This window comes from Erythrolamprus reginae, chromosome 2 (assembly GCF_031021105.1).
Source record: "Erythrolamprus reginae isolate rEryReg1 chromosome 2, rEryReg1.hap1, whole genome shotgun sequence".
NCBI classification, from domain to species: domain Eukaryota; kingdom Metazoa; phylum Chordata; class Lepidosauria; order Squamata; family Dipsadidae; genus Erythrolamprus; species Erythrolamprus reginae.
Genome location: NC_091951.1, coordinates 163,386,050 through 163,403,161, shown reverse-complemented (window position 1 = coordinate 163,403,161; position 17,112 = coordinate 163,386,050). Strand labels below are relative to the sequence as shown.

The following is a 17,112-nucleotide window of genomic DNA, read 5'->3' as shown; positions in this document are numbered from 1 at the left end:
AAATACAGTAAGCAATGGAGGGATTAGAGATTAAGGCTTCTTGATGTTCAATTTTTTGTGTGTGCAACTTGTTCCTTCATAAATAGGGGGAAAAAACCTCCACTCCTCACAAAATTAAAGTTCCTTAAAAAGTCAAGATAATTTTATATTAACATTGTATCAATTCTTTTCCTGCCTTCAGCTACAGTACACTTTAATAATTATGTTTCTTTTTTTAAAAAAACCCTGCAGATAACAGGTTATTGTTATAATATTATAACAATATAATATTTTTCCCATCTACTAACTTTTTGGTTATCTTTCACAAATAAGTTTACAAAGCAAGATTCAAGCTTCTTTATAAAACCTAGGTCTATACCTACCACGGGATTTCTTTATTTTAGGTTCATGACAAGCCTCAGAGAAGCTCACTACTGCAAGGAAAGATGTTCTCCTTAGTTTGACAGATTCTGAAGATTCTACCACCTTCTTATTATCTAAAACATTTTGAAGCAAGAAAGGGTGCTGGCAACAGATGCTTTGGAACTGATCATATAGAATGCTTCTAAAGGTCTCAAATTTTATTCTGTAACTAATACCCACTTGGAGAAAGCAAGAAGATGTATAACATTTCCAACAATTTTTTATAATGGTCAGATAATTACTGTTTGTAGTTGCCCTTGATATTATGCAACCCACTTTTGGTTTTTCTGAGTTTTTGCATATCTTTCTTGATTTCAGATAAAACACCCTGAATTTCTATGTCTCTGTAATATTAAAAGTGAACCAAAAAGCTTTCAGTAACTAAAGATCAGTCTCTCACATTACTGTGGAATTTGGGTCTGTTCTTCAATAGTAAATGGTTTCAACACAGTAACATTTGAACTCTTCCAGAATGAACTGCTTGTTTCCAGTCCTGACACATTTCTGATTTTAAGTCCAGAGCTATCCTATGGCTACTGTAAAACCTTCATTCATTTTCTTGTACTCTTCTTTCTTTGGGATCGTATTTTTGCTCATAACCCATACGTGCTTCTACATCAGGTGACAGATGGCCTGATATTCTCCCACAGAGTTATTTGACACAAAACAGAATTCATGCTTTCTTCAAAAATGGTAAATCACCATGCAAAGCTACCCCGACCCATGTTATCATCCCTTCAATGCTTGACAGCCAATATGAAGTTTTTATTGTGGAATGCGATGTTTAGCTTCTGCCAAACATAGTGATACACATTTTTTAACTTACTGATATATTTTTTTAAAAAGGATGATCTAAGTACTCTTTGGAAAACTTGAGGCAGCCTATTCTCTACCAGTACTCTTATAAAATGTTTTTCTCTTGGTGGCTTCATGAACACTGATTTAAACAACCTGAGAGGTTGGCAGATCCCTAATATTGTTCTTTGTGATTTCTTGGACATTTTTAATATGCAAAATATATAACATATGAATAGGAAAAAATGTTCAATGTTTCAGGGTAAAAATTTACAATTTTAATGGGCCGGCTGTATCAGAACATAAAGTAAGCAATAACAGAAGTCTAAAAAACTGGAAGATATAAGGCATAGATAAAATTGCTTCAAATCTTTAAATCCCTAAGAGAAAAGGAATAGGAATTCTAACCAAAATCTGGAATCAAATAGTATGTGAAACAGGTCACCTGCCAAAAGAATTTAAGCACTTAACTTTTTTTCCATTGTTGAATACAGAAATTATAGAATAGTCTGAACACAGAATCATTAGTCTTATCAGTCAAGCAGCAAAGATTGGATTAAAAGTCTTTTCTTAAGAAATTCAAGAAAAACAGAACAATATGAGAAGCTTTAATGTGACTTTATTAAAGATAGTATTCCTAGGAGAAAATGCTCAGTGTGAAAAAATAATCAAAAGATACAGTATTTGGAAAAACAAAAAAGGCCTGTTTTCATGCTTTGTCAATTACTCAGAAGCCTCTGGTTCTATAAAACCTGAAATATTGATCACAATCTTGAAAGGAATTGGAATGAATGGCTAACAGTATTAGAATGATAGTGAATCTAATACTGAAAGCAAATTTCTTTTAAGACTGAAGGAACTTTTTCAAACATGTTTTCAATCAAAAAGAAAAATGCACTAGAATTACCGGTATGTCCTTTCACCTCCCCTTTTCTGTATCTCCATTGAATAAATATTTGATGAACAAAACAATACATCAGGACCTTCAATACTTTTGGAATTAAAGATAGGCAGTATGAACACAATTTAAGATATGTAGCTAATTCTGTGCTTCTAACAGAAGAAGAAAGCTGGATAAAAACCTAAACCTTCTAACTGAGAAAATAAAAAGAAGTAAAAAGTACAAGTTATATTGTAATACAAAAAAGAAACCAAGATGAATGTAGCTTCAAGAAAAAAGACTCTCAGAAATATAAACCATAGTCAGTAATGCCCTTTTGACTATGTACAACTTCAAATATATTTTGAAGTTTTGCTTGGAGCATGGAAAAATAAAAAGGAAAATAGAAATTATCAGGAAAGTTTTTTAGACATGAATTATATTCTGACCTCAAGGGATAGAGCCCTTTGGGATTGGGCAGCATGCAAATCTAATTAAATAAATAAAATAAATGAATAAATAATTGGATTTAAAATGTAAGAATAACCAAATACCATATCTGAAACATTGTGAGAAACAGGTTGTGATCAATACCATATTTGTGCATCTCTCCTTTAAACTACAAAACATAAACAGTACTAAAGCAGACTGAGAACAGACTGGCAACTTTTTAAAATATTGATTTGAGGAAAGTCTTGAAAATCTCTTGAAGTCACAAAAAATGATCCGGAAATCCTAGAGATGACACAATAAGAAAGATCATAAAGACCATCTAACCAACCAAATCTAAGATAAATGGATCATATACTTAGTTACGACTCTATACAAAGAATCCTGCTAGAAGCATCAGTAGATGAAAAAAAAAAGTTAAGAAACAACAAATAGATATGTGGAATAGCAATACGGATATAGGTAGTCCTCACTTACCAATTTCCAATTCAGTGACCACTCAAACTCATGACAGAACTAAAAAATGAGACTTACAACTGGTCCTTCAAGTTGCAGACATCACAGCAACCCTAGAAACATAGAAACATAGAAACATAGAAGACTGACGGCAGAAAAAGACCCCATGGTCCATCTAGTCTGCCCTTTTACTATTTCCTGTATTTTATCTTACAATGGATATATGTTTATCCCAGGCATGTTTAAATTCGGTTACTGTGGATTTATCTACCACGTCTGCTGGAAGTTTGTTCCAAGGATCTACTACTCTTTCAGTAAAATAATACTTTCTCATGTTGCCTTTGATCTTTCCCCCAACTAACTTCAGATTGTGTCCCCTTGTTCTTGTGTTCACTTTCCTGTTAAAAACATTTCCCTCCTGAACCCTATTTAACCCTTTAACATATTTAAATGTTTCGATCATGTCCCCCCTTTTCCTTCTGTCTTCCAGACTATACAGATTGAGTTCATTAAGTCTTTCCTGATACGTTTTATATTTCAGACCTTCCACCATTCTTGTAGCCCGTCTTTGGACCCGTTCAATTTTGTCAATATCTTTTTGTAGGTGAGGTCTCCAGAACTGAACACAGTACTCCAAATGTGGTCTCACCAGCGCTCTATATAAGTGGATCACAATCTCCCTCTTCCTGCTTGTTATACCTCTAGCTATGCAGCCAAGCATCCTACTTGCCTTTCCTACTGCCCGACCACACTGCTCACCCATTTTGAGACTGTCAGAAATCACTACCCCTAAATCCTTCTCTTCTGAAGTTTTTGCTAACACAGAACTGCCAATGCAATACTCAGATTTAGGATTCCTTTTCCCCAAGTGCATTATTTTACATTTGGAAACATTAAACTGCAGTTTCCATTGCTTTGACCATTTATCTAGTAACGCTAAATCATTTACCATATTACAGACCCCTCCAGGAATATCAACCCTATTGCACACTTTAGAGTCATCGGCAAATAGGCAAACCTTCCCTACCAAACCTTCCCCTATGTCACTCACAAACATATTAAAAAGAATAGGACCCAGAACAGACCCTTGTGGCACACCGCTTGTAACCTGTCTCTGCTCAGAATACTCGCCATTAACAATAACTCTCTGATGTCTATGCTTCAGCCAGCTTGAAATCCACTGAACTATCCAGGGATTAAGTCCAATCTTCACTAATTTATCTATCAGCTCTTTATGTGGAACCGTATCAAAGGCTTTGCTGAAGTCCAGATAGGCAATATCCACGGCACCACCTTGATCCAACACCTTTGTGACATAGTCAAAGAACTCAATGAGATTAGTCTGACACGATTTGCCTTCAGTAAAGCCATGCTGATTTGGGTCCAATAAGTTATTGTTTTTTAGATGCTGATTTATCCTCTTTTTGAGTAGAGTCTCCATCATTTTAACTACAACTGATGTCAAGCTAACTGGCCTGTAGTTTCCAGCTTCTTCTCTACTGCCCTTCTTGTGGATAGGCACAACACTGGCCATTCTCCAATCCTCAGGAACATCTCCTGTTAACAGGGATTGGTTAAACAAATCAGTCAGGGGGGTAGCAATGACAGATCTGAGTTCTTTAAGAACTCTGGGATGGATGCCATCTGGACCCATTGCCTTATTTATCTTTAATCTTTCAAGTTCTTCTAAGACATCGGCTTCTAAGATCACTGGAGCTGAATCCGTACAGCTGGAAGCAATGCTATATCCCTCTATAGTATTATTTTGTAAGGTGTCCTTTGAGAAAACTGAACAGAAGTAGCTATTGAAATGGTCAGCGATCTCCTTATTCCCATTAATGCATGTATTATTCCCGGTACTAAGCTTTGTGATGCTGCAGTTTTTCTTCTTCCTATCACTAATATATCTGAAGAAGGTTTTATCCCCCTTCTTTACAGATTTTGCTATTTCTTCCTCTTTTGAGGCTTTAGCAGCATATATTATCTGTTTCGCCTCCTTCTGTCTCATTTTATACACCTCTCTATCAGCTATACTTCCAGACTCTTTATACCTCCTATAGGCAGCCTTTTTTTCATTGACTATAGCCCTTACATCATTGCTAAACCATAGCGGTTTCTTATTCCTTTTACCTTTAGTTACTTGCTTTACATAAAGTCTTGTGGCTTTTAAGATGGCCTTTTTTAATACAGTCCACTGGGTGCTCGCTCCTGCCATTTTATCACTCCCCTTTAATTCATTATTTAAATATTCCCCCATTGCATTAAAATTTGTTTTTCTGAAATCCAATACTTTGGTTGCAGTATAGGATTGCTCACAATCAGTTTTTACATCAAACCACAAACATAGATGGTCGCTGCAACCTAAATTTTCTCCCACCTTGACCTCTGAAACCCGATTCCCATTTGTAAAAACTAAATCTAGAATATTCTCCCCTCTAGTTGGTGTCTTAACTAGCTGTGCCATAGCTGCTCCTGTAAAGGCCTCTACTATATTCTTACTTTTGCATGTAAGGGCACTGGGGATATTCCAGTCAACATCAGGCATGTTGAAATCACCCATAACCACAATATCTCCCTTTACTGCCATTAGGGTAATCTCATCCTCCATCTTGTTGTCATGTTCCTCAGATTGCCCTGGAGGCCTATAGATCACCCCAATTCTAATGACAGAACCGTCTTTATTTTGCATGCAAATCCAGAGGGTCTCCAGATCTTTACATGTATTTTGAATTAGTATTGTTTTTAGACTTTCTTTAACATAAATGGCTACTCCACCTCCCCTTCTCTCTATTCTATCCTTCCTATACAGTGTATATCCTGGTATGGATATTTCCCATTCATTGGAATCCTTAAACCATGTCTCAGTTATGGCAACCAGATCCAAATTATCTCTAGATATTATGGCCATTAACTCACAGAGCTTGTTGCTCAAGCTTCGAGCATTCGTGCACATTACCCGAAGAACATTATTTTCATTATTAGTTTGCCCCTTATCATCAACAACTACATCTATTTTATTTTCAGCTCCCTTTTCATAAGCTTCCAGAAACTGATGTATCCTCATTGGTCGGGGACAGAAATCCTCCACATCTGGTACATCTCTGTCCCCTTTGCCTAGTTTAAATGCCTGTCCAAAAAAGCTCTGAATTCCTCACCGAGCACCTGGGTACATCTGTATGATGGATGCAAACCATCCCTCTTAAACAACTCCCTATTAGACCATCTACTGACATCATGACTTACATAACCAAAACCTTCAGCTTTACACCACTGCCTTAACCACACATTAAACTCTCTGATACAACTTGTTTTACCCTCCTGGCCACAAACCGGTAACACCTCTGAGAAAGTCACTGAATCAGTTATTTTACCCAGCTCCACACTTAGACTTTGAAAATCTCTTTTTACTACATTAACATTTCTCTGGGACAGATCGTTTGTGCCAAGATGCACCACCACATCAACTTTATTACCTTTACTCACAGCCCTGACAATGTTTGTAATCCGCCTGCTGTCCCTGTGGGCAGTGGCTCCTGGAAGACACCTCATCACCTTCACCACATCCTTCCTCTGTCCCAAATCAACACCTCTGACAATCGAGTCACCCACAAGAACATGTGTCCTCTCTTTATTTCTACTAACTGGACTTGGTTTGGTGACACTATGTTCCTCATTTACAACAACTTCTCCTTTGAACATCCCCTCATTCTCCGCCTGAGGGGCCTTGCTAATATCTACAACATCCTTACTATTTAAATCCGCAAGAACATTATAGGAGTTGGATACAGAGAGACCAAAATTGTTATGTTTTTGTTCAACTGCACGTAATCTTCCTGAACCAACAGTTGTCCAAACAGCCCTCCTCCTCGGGGGGCGCTGTGGAAGTGGAGGCTGCACACATGGCTGCATTACAGCACGTGGCTGGGACAATCTTTCCACTTCTGCCTGCAAGCTACAAACTAAGGACTGCAATCTAGAGATCTCGCCATCTAACCTAGATGTCCTAATGCAAAGAGGGCAGTACCCCAAGTTCCACAAGGTACTACGGAACACAACAGCCAAACAAGTGTTACACTGTACCAAGCCAATCATCTTAAGAATGTATTGAAATACAGGTACTTAGCAAGAAAATGAACCCCTATTGCTACCAAACTTTGCTGATTTTGGTTTATAGTTATATAATTCGCGCACTATTTTCCTCTCCTCTTCCTCTGTGTTCTGAAAGTGCAGTTTAAAATGGCTTTTCTGACCCTTTTATACTTCCCAATCTAGTCCCCTCCTCCCTGAATTCAATAACGCAATCAGTCAATGAAATTTCCCCTTACAGCCAGCTATATCCCCTCCTCCTTGAATTCAATAACACTATCAGCCAAAGAAATTTCCCCTTACAGCCAGCTATATACCCTCCTCCTTGAATTCAAGAATACAAACTGTAAACAGCACTATTTTCCTCTCCTCTTCCTCTGTGTTCTGAAAGTGCAGTTTAAAATGGTTTTTCTGACCCTTTTATACTTCCCAATCTAGTCCCCTCCTCCCTGAATTCAATAACGCAATCAGTCAATGAAATTTCCCCTTACAGCCAGCTATATCCCCTCCTCCTTGAATTCAATAACACTATCAGCCAAAGAAATTTCCCCTTACAGCCAGCTATATACCCTCCTCCTTGAATTCAAGAATACAAACTGTAAACAGCACTATTTTCCTCTCCTCTTCCTCTGTGTTCTGAAAGTGCAGTTTAAAATGGCTTTTCTGACCCTTTTATACTTCCCAATCTAGTCCCCTCCTCCCTGAATTCAATAACGCAATCAGTCAATGAAATTGCCCCTTACAGCCAGCTATATCCCCTCCTCCTTGAATTCAATAACACTATCAGCCAAAGAAATTTCCCCTTACAGCCAGCTATATACCCTCCTCCTTGAATTCAAGAATACAAACTGTAAACAGCACTATTTTCCTCTCCTCTTCCTCTGTGTTCTGAAAGTGCCTACCTTCATCAGATAATGATTCTAGTGCTTGGCAACCACCACATATTTAATGAAGGTTGCAATCACATCATCATCATTTGTAACATTCTCCGTCAGCTTCTGACAAGCAAAATCAACTGGGAAACCCACAAGAAGTTGGAAGCCGCAATAACATGATATCATTCTTGGTGATCTATAGTAATTTGCTTAACTATTATAGCCAGAATTGACAACTTGTCACAGCATCGTAATGTCACACATAACAACCACACCACTTCGCAACACACTTGCCAGTCCTAATATAAAGTTAGAAAATGAGGACTATAAGTATGGTAGTCCTCAATTACCAACCACTTGTTCATTAAACAGACTTTGACAACATCATTCATTCATTTTCCAATAGCAAGAGCACTTAGACTTATATGCCACTTCACAGTGCTTTACAGCATTCTCTAAGCAGTTTACAGAGGCAGCCTATTGCCCCCAACAATCTGGGTCCTCATTTTACTGACCTTGGATGGATGGAAGGCTGAGTGAAACTTGAGCTAGTCAGGATCGAACTACTGGCAGTGGGCAGCCACCCAATCCCCATCAGCAATGCCCTTCCACGTGTTACATAAAACAAATCAGGCAGTGTCTGTACAAAGTAATACAGAAATGTATTTCTAAGATCAAGACTGGCAGCAATTAATAATCAAAGGGAGAAATTATTCCAAACCAACAGAACATTCTGTAACTAACTGTAACATAGCCATTCTAAAGGGAACAAAGAACTTCAAAACCAAAGTTGCCAGACCTCAATATATTACAATGTCTAATTTTGTGACTTATTTAGTCTACCAAAGCCAAGATGCCTCCTTTGCTATCAGCAATCTAGTAGTTAAGCTGAATAAAAGGTTGTTTACTGTATTACAATGTTAAAGGTAATTATACTTCTAAAAGGTTTTAACTGCATGAGAAGACACAGAAGAGATCTAAGATCAAAGTTAACTGTCTAAAGCAGTCTTTCCCAACCTTGGCAACTTGAAGATATTTGGACTTCAAGTCCCAGAATTCCCCAGCCAGCAAATGCTGGCTGGGGAATTCTAGGAGTTGAAGTCCAGATATCTTCAAGTGGCCAAGGTTGGGAAACACTGGTCTAAAGTTATGTTTGTTGAAATATGAAATACTTAGTAGCAGTTATGAAATCCTAGGTTGTGATTGTAAACCAACATAACCTTCCAAATATTTACTAGGATGTTTGGGAGCCAATGAAACAAAATACATAAAGTATCGCATTAAATATTAGGATAGAAGGAAATCTCAGAAGTTCAGCATTTTGAACCTACTCTTTGACTTCCAATACTTCAGACTTGGTTAGGTAATTTAGAAGACATTAGCAGTTCAGTCACGTTATAGAAACCTTAAAAGGGATTTCTTTCCCCCTTCAGTTTTAGCTAATGAAAAAACAGTATTAGCAAGATGCTATAGCAAGATCTTTATCAGGGAGAGGGAGATTGAAAGAGAGAAGGGGGGAGGGAAGGAGATAGTAAAGGAACTTAACTATATTCTCTATGGTAAATTTAGATAAGAGTTTTCTCATTATTAGCAAGAAATGCTAGATTTGGTTGATTAAATACTAAACAAAAATGTCCTCCTCTACCAAGACGTGCTACTACATACAGAATTATCCTTTTTTGCAAATCTGCCAAGAAATTTTGATATATTTTTTGAAACACTATTACTTTTTATTGAAAAATATATATAGGCCTTTAAATAGCTGTATGCATGTGGTATTCAGGGAGGGGTAGCACCTCTAGTGTAGGGGCATGTTATGTTCTTTTACAGCAACTCATTTTAGGCCAGCTTTTAGGGCAGCTCATTCACCTTTGGTCCCCACCTGTCACTCAGCTCTCACCTGTGGTTCCTAGTAGCTGTAGCATGTTCACCAGCCACACCCCAGACAACAGATTCAACAGGCTGGACAAACCAGGTTGAGAGTAGCCGATGGGTCATTGACCTTCGGATAGACAGGGACTTGTCTATCCCAAGCATGTGAAGACAGATCCGGCGGACTGAGTGGATGAAATCTACTAGAATAGGACAATGGTCATGAAGGCGGTCTCTGCAAGCGATATGGTTCGCTAAGAGCACGGCGAGACATGAAAGACTCCCTGGTCAACCACTAGGAGAAGGGAAACTCTGACTGCACACCTCCACTGCCTTTGGCTATATCCATCATTGGAAAAGGCTTCAAGAGTAAACCTTGAGGCAAAATCCAGAACCAGAGTCCCAGAAGCAGTTTGTAACTGTGTACAGCCACGTCCTGATAACTCCTGCAATGTAGCTGAAACCAATCATATTGGCTTTGCCATTCCATTGGATTATTTTAGAGACATGGAGAGGGGGGATCTTCTGCTTGGGTAACAATCTATCCTCCTTGCTAGCTTACCCAGGCTTTGTGCTCTGGAGAGTCCAGAGCATGATACCATAGTCACATACAAGTGCACTAGAGTGCCTTCCGTCCCCTGTCCTATTGCTCTCCTATATTTATTTGTTTATTGATTGATTGATTGATTGATTGATTGATTGTTAGAGTTGAAAGGGACCATGAAGGCCATTGAGTTAAACCCCCTGCCCAAGCAGGAACCCTATAGTACACCAGTCAAGTTGCAATTCAATCTTCTCTTTAAAATGTCCAGAGTGTTGGAGTTCACAATGTCCGCCTGTAGGTTGTTCCATTGGTTGATCGATCTGACGGTCAGGAAGTTCCTCCTTATCTCCTATTCCTTTCTTCTATTCCTATTTCTCTTCTTCTATTCTTTCATTGATATGTTCTACTACTATATCTTCTTTTCTATTCTTTCATAGATATATTTTACTATGAGTATATCCTCTATAACCTTCATCATGTATTTCACTATGTGTGTATATATATATACACACACACACACTAAAACTCTCATTGTGTATTGGACAAAACAAACAAACAAACAAACAATTATTATTTATCCTTATCCTTTTTGTTCCTTTACTTCTTTATTATGTTGATTATCATTATTCTGTTACTTTACATGTACATCTCCTGCACTGGAGACAAATTCCTTGTGTTACTAATCACACTTGACCAAATAAAGTATCCGGTTCAATTAAATTGAATTCAATCCCAGTCAGTCCCAGTTGTTATCATAACCTTAAGACATGTGGGTGGTTAAGCAGGAAGAGGCAGGAGACCCAGGTAGTGTGGAGTGCTGTGGACAGGCTGCATGTAAGTAAGGCTGGGGAGACCATCGGCAACTCTGGGAGAGATGGGGATGTACTGTGGATGAGACATAAAGTGGAAGTGACTTATTGGCATGGCTTATAACTTTCCCTGCAGCTTCCCCATTGAGTTTGCTTGTGGAGAAAGTCACAAATGGAATCACATCATGGTTTCCTGGAGCATCATAATTGCATGCCAGGCATCCAAGCACCTCGATCATATTCACATGGCCACAGGAATGCTGCAATGTCCAGAACTTTTGAGGATCAATGATACGTCCATTTTTTTTCAGATCTATCATAACTTTGAATTTATTTATTTATTTATTTATTTATTATTTGGATTTGTATGCCGCCCCTCTCCGAAGACTCGGGGCGGCTCACAACAAGTGAAAAACAATCCAATACATAATCCAATTAATTTAAATATTTTAAAAAAATTTAAAAAACCCTATACTAACATACACACACACAAGCATACCATGTATAAATTCAACGTGCCCAGGGGGAGATGTTTAGTTTCCCCATGCCTGACGGCAAAGGTGGGTTTTGAGGAGTTTACGGAAGGCAGGAAGAGTAGGGGCAGTTCTGATCTCCGGGGGGAGTTGGTTCCAGAGAGTCGGTGCCGCCACAGAAAAGGCTCTCCCCCTGGGGTCCGCCAACCGACATTGTTTAGTTGACGGGACCCGGAGGAGGCCCACTCTGTGGGACCTAATCGGTCGCTGGGATTCGTGCGGCAGAAGGCGGTCTCGGAGACATCCTGGTCCGATGCCATGAAGGGCTTTAAAGGTCATAACCAACACTTTGAATTGTGACCGGAAACTGATCGGCAGCCAGTGCAGACTGCGGAGTGATGGTGAAACATGGGCATACCTGGGTAAGCCCATGACTGCTCTCGCAGCCGCATTCTGCACGATCTGAAGTTTCCAAACACTTTTCAAAGGTAGCCCCATGTAGAGAGCATTACAGTAGTCGAACCTCGAGGTGATGAGGGCATGAGTGACTGTGAGCAATGAGTCCCGGTCCAGATAGGGCCGCAACTGGTGCACCAGGCGAACCTGGGCAAACGCCCCCCTCGCCACAGCTGAGAGATGGTTCTCTAATGTGAGCTGTGGATCGAGGAGGACGCCCAAGTTGCGGACCCTCTCTGAGGGGGTCAATAATTCCCCCCCCAGGGTAATGGACGGACAGATGGGATTGTCCTTGGGAGGCAAAACCCACAGCCACTCCGTCTTATCCGGGTTGAGCTTGAGTCTGTTGACACCCATCCAGGCCCCAACAGCCTCCAGGCACCGGCACATCACTTCTACCGCTTCATTGACTGGGCATGGGGTGAAGATGTAAAGCTGGGTATCATCGGCATATTGATGATACCTCACCCCATGTCCTTGGATGATCTCACCCATCGACTGCGACTGGCCAGAGAGATAGGAGGAGAACCACTGAAGCACAGTGCCTCCCACCCCCAACCCCTCCAACCGGTGCAGAAGGATACCGTGGTCGATGGTATCGAAAACCGCTGAGAGATCGAGGAGCACCAGGACAGAGGATAAACCCCTGTCCCGGGCCCGCCAGAGATCATCCATCAACGCGACCAAAGCGGTTTCCGTGCTGTAACCGGGCCTGAAGCCCGACTGCTGGGGACCTAGATAATCGGCTTCTTCCAAGGACCGCTGGAGCTGGAGTGCCACCACCTTCTCAACAACCTTCCCCATAAAGGGAAGGTTGGAGACTGGACGATAGTTGTTGAGTACGGCTGGGTCCAGGGAAGGCTTCTTGAGGAGGGGGCGCACAAGCGCTTCTTTATAGAGAGTTGGAAAAACTCCCCTCCCCAAGGAAGCATTGGTAATCTCCTGGGCCCAGCTCCATGTCACTTCCCTGCTGGCCGAGAACAACCAGGAGGGACACGGATCCAGTAGACAGGTGGCGGAACTCACAGCTCCAATGGCCTTGTCCACTTCATCAGGTGTCACCAGATCAAACTCTTCCCAGACAGGTGGACAAGTACGTGCCCCAGTCACCTCGACTGACTCATTGTCAGTTGACTCTGTTTTACAATTGGAGTCGAGGTCGGCCCGGATCTGAGCGACTTTATCAGCGAAAAATGTGTTAAACTCCTCGGCACTACTCTGCAAGGGCTCCTCAACTCCCCCCTGGTTAAGAAGGGAGCGGGTCACCCTAAACAGAGCGGCCGGGTGGGATTCCGCTGATGCAATCAAGGCGGCATGGTATGCGCATCTTGCCGCCTTGAGCGCCACTTTGTAAGTCTTAATAAAAGCTCTTACAAGTGTTCGATCAGATTCAGACCTACTCTTCCTCCATCACTTCTCTAGACGTCTCTTTTGGCGTTTCAACTCCCGGAGCTCCTCGTTGAACCATGGGGCTCTACGGGGTCTAGCGCCACGGAGAGGTCGCAAAGGCGCAATCCGGTCGAGAGCCTCCGCAGCAGCCGTATTCCAGGCCTCCGCAAGAGACTCCGCCGAACTGTGGATGAGTGCCTCTGGAATAACCCCAAGCGCCGTCTGAAAGCCCTCTGGGTCCATCAAGCGTCTGGGGCGGAACATCTTCATTGGTTCCGCCTCCCTGCGGGGAAGGATTGGAGCCAGGAAGTCAAGCCGTAGTAGAAAATGGTCTGACCATGACAAAGGCACTGCTTCTAAGCCCCTTAGTCTCAGACCATTACTCAATTACTCGGAAAGGAATACCATGTCAGGTGCGTGCCCCCCCTCATGAGTCGGACCCCATACTACTTGAGTCAGGTCCATGGCTGTCATGGTGGCCATGAACTCCTGTGCCAACCCAGAGGTTTCGCCGAGTGACGGCAGGTTGAAGTCCCCCAAGACAATAAGTCTGGGGAACTACACCGCCAACCTGCCTACCTCCTCGAGTAGCACAGGCAGGGCTTTTGACACGCAGCTGGGAGGCAGGTACGTGAGAAATAAGCCCACCTGAACCCCTAAGTCCAACTTCATCAAGAGTGACTCGCAACCCGCAATTTCCGGAGCAATGAGTCCACGTAGGCAAATGGTCACTGAATGAATGGATATAAGTTGAGGACTACCTGTGACTGTCAATTTGCACCTCTGTAAATAGATATTCATGAAAATAACTGTCTCTCTCTGACTAATTAAAGGCCCATCCTTCCAACAAGGAGCTGAGAAAACATTTCCAAGTTAAAGACCGCACTTGAGGGTTTCTTCTATGTTCTAGCTCTTTGCTAAAAATTAAACAGACCACTGCTCAAAAAAAACCAATTCAAAATATCCAAAGTAAGAATTTCCATAAACTGCTTTTAAAAAGTTTTGGATTTAGAAGAGAAAAGACATCTACCAGAAAGAAAAGGAGAAAAGAAAATGAGTTTCCTCATTTTCATAAGCAAACAGAACACAGAAATATAAACACTGAAATTGTCCAATATCCTAAGACTGGAATGGTCAAAAAGACATCTACAGTGCAATGCCATTTGTCAAGATGACCATCCTACATTTCCCTGTTTACTGTCCTCCCATTGTGAGACAAAGTACATGGCAGATGGGAAAGCAGAATGATTATGGCTTCTTGACATCTAGCAAGTACACAGAGACAAAAAATACAGAGAATATATTGATATGGTGCTGGTGAAGAAGAATAATGTCCAGATATTGTGAATTCCAAATGTTTAAGCTTAAAATGTTTTCAGTACTCTCAGAGCACTGCAAATAATTTTTTAAAGTATTGAAATAAGATTCTTGAAATTTTAAACATTTTTGCATGTCTTGGCATGATCCAGGAAAAAAGATCACACCTTTTCTAACCGTTCACACCTGATCGTCCTTCCTTCTGTGCCTTTTTCTCTTTCGTTGGTCTTCCTTCAACCTTCTCTGAATGTTTTTCCCCCAAAACCAAACAAACAAAAAGCGGCTAGTGGGAAGATTTCACAACAGGCAGGAAGAGAGGAAAGAGAAACAGGTTCAGACTCATGGTCATGATGGTACCACTCAAGTACTGGACTCTTCCTATAATAATTAGTGATTTAGAACACACAGGGAGGCATCCATGAAACACTGTTCCACCTCTTATCTTGTCCATACTCACCACAGGCTCCAAGAAGAAAGCTGGATAAAAAATGATACCCCTTACCTGGTACCAGCGTTTTATTCAGGGCACGTCAAAAGTAATTCCCAGCATACCAAAAATAAACTATTGGTCTTGGGTGACCAGATTTTGAGAGCTACTCACCAGCCATGGAATGAGAAGGTCAGTGAAGTACACAAATGCTGCACCCAGAGTAAAGCCAACAGCTACGGGGAGGAAGGCTAAGGCTCCAAACTTCCCAGAGTTCTCAGCTAACTCAATTGCAGGTTCAAGAAGGGACCAGTAAGAAGCAGCCAGCATAACCTAAACAACAAAAGACAGCAAGCTATTCAAGTCAGAATTAAAACTCATTTCCTAAGAACCCAATGAAAGAAAGTTGCTGTTAATATCCACTTCCATTTACCAAACAGAGAGAGGAACCAGTGTAGATTTATATACAACAAGTTGTTCCTTGTTTTTTTTTTTAAAGTTAAGCAGAATCTAAATATTTCAAATTAAAAGTCAGTAACTTGTCACCTGGGAATCATGGAACCAAAGGGCTGGAAGAGGCAATTTAGCCTAATCTCACATTTAATAATTTCATATTTGGTACAGTGGTACCTCTACTTACGAACGCCTCAACATACAAACTTTTAGAGATACGAACACGGTGTTTAAGATTTGTTTGCCTCTTCTTAAGAACCATTTTCACCTTACAAACCCGAGCCCGGGTGCACTCTCTTACTGCCACAGGGATTCCCCTGTCTTGTGACTGCCACAGCAGGGATTTCCCACCGCTTGCCGCCCCCGCCGGGATTCCCCACCTCCGGACTGCCAACATTGACTGTTGCCAGCCGAAGCGCCTGGGATTTTCCTTTTGATTTCCAGCGGCTGGGTGAGATGCCCCCCCTTCCCCCTCCTCCTCCTCCTCTGAAGCCCGCGGGGACAGCCACACGCTCCCCTTTGTCTCCCCGGCCAAAGAAGCAGCGGCCAGTTGAAGTTGCGGCCCGGAATCCTAATCCTGCCGCTGCTTCGCCTGCCTCTGCCTGATCCTCAGCAGCCCTGGCGAGCCTACGTGGCTTCTCCGTCCGAGAGAAACCACTCCGAGTCCTCCTCACCCCTCCTGCCCATTGGCCGGTCAAATTGCAACTGCTGCCCACCAGGGATAGAGAGATAGATGGATAGAGGGGTAGACGGATAGATAAATAGATGGGTAGATGGGTAGATTGGTAGAGGGATAGACGGATAGATGATTGATAGATGGATGGATGGATGGATAGATGGATGGATGGATGGATGATGGATGGATGGATGGATGGATAGATGGATAGATGATTGATAGATGGATGGATGGATGGATGGATAGATGGATGGATGGATGGATAGATGGATAGATGGATGGATGGATGGATAGATGGATAGATGGATAGATAGATAGATAGATAGATAGATGATAGATAGATAGATAGATAGATATCATCTATCTATTTCTATCTATCAATCATCTTTCTATCTTTCTATCTTTCTATCTTTCTATCTTTCTATCTTTCTATCTTTCTATCTTTCTATCTTTCTATCTTTCTATCTTTCTATCTTTCTATCTTTCTATCTTTCTATCTTTCTTTCTTTCTTTCTATCCCTCTATCCATCTACCTCTCTATCTATCTAGAGGCTTGCTAGGGATCGGAGCTTGCAAGAGAACGGAACAGCGATGAGAACCCAGGAGTAGCAGAGTAGACAGAATGGGAGACGCACATCTCCAGTCATCTGCAGGCAGGGGGGGAAGTTTGTGAGGAGTTTGTGAGGCGAAGTTACGGGCCGGGAATGGAGCTACGGTCGCGGCATCCCAGCTGAGGGGTTCTTAGGAGAGGT

At 41.4% G+C, this 17,112-nt stretch overlaps 1 protein-coding gene across 2 annotated transcripts in view; it reads right to left on the bottom strand.

Annotated features, from left to right (window-relative positions):
• Positions 1 to 17,112, bottom strand: part of SLC39A11 (solute carrier family 39 member 11) — a 366,224-nt gene that overhangs the window by 317,544 nt on the left and 31,568 nt on the right. For both annotated transcript variants that reach the window (XM_070740259.1, XM_070740260.1), the window contains exon 4: positions 15,406 to 15,564. In XM_070740259.1, coding sequence (XP_070596360.1) covers positions 15,406 to 15,564 — 159 coding nt within the window. The remainder of the gene's footprint in view (positions 1 to 15,405; positions 15,565 to 17,112) is intronic.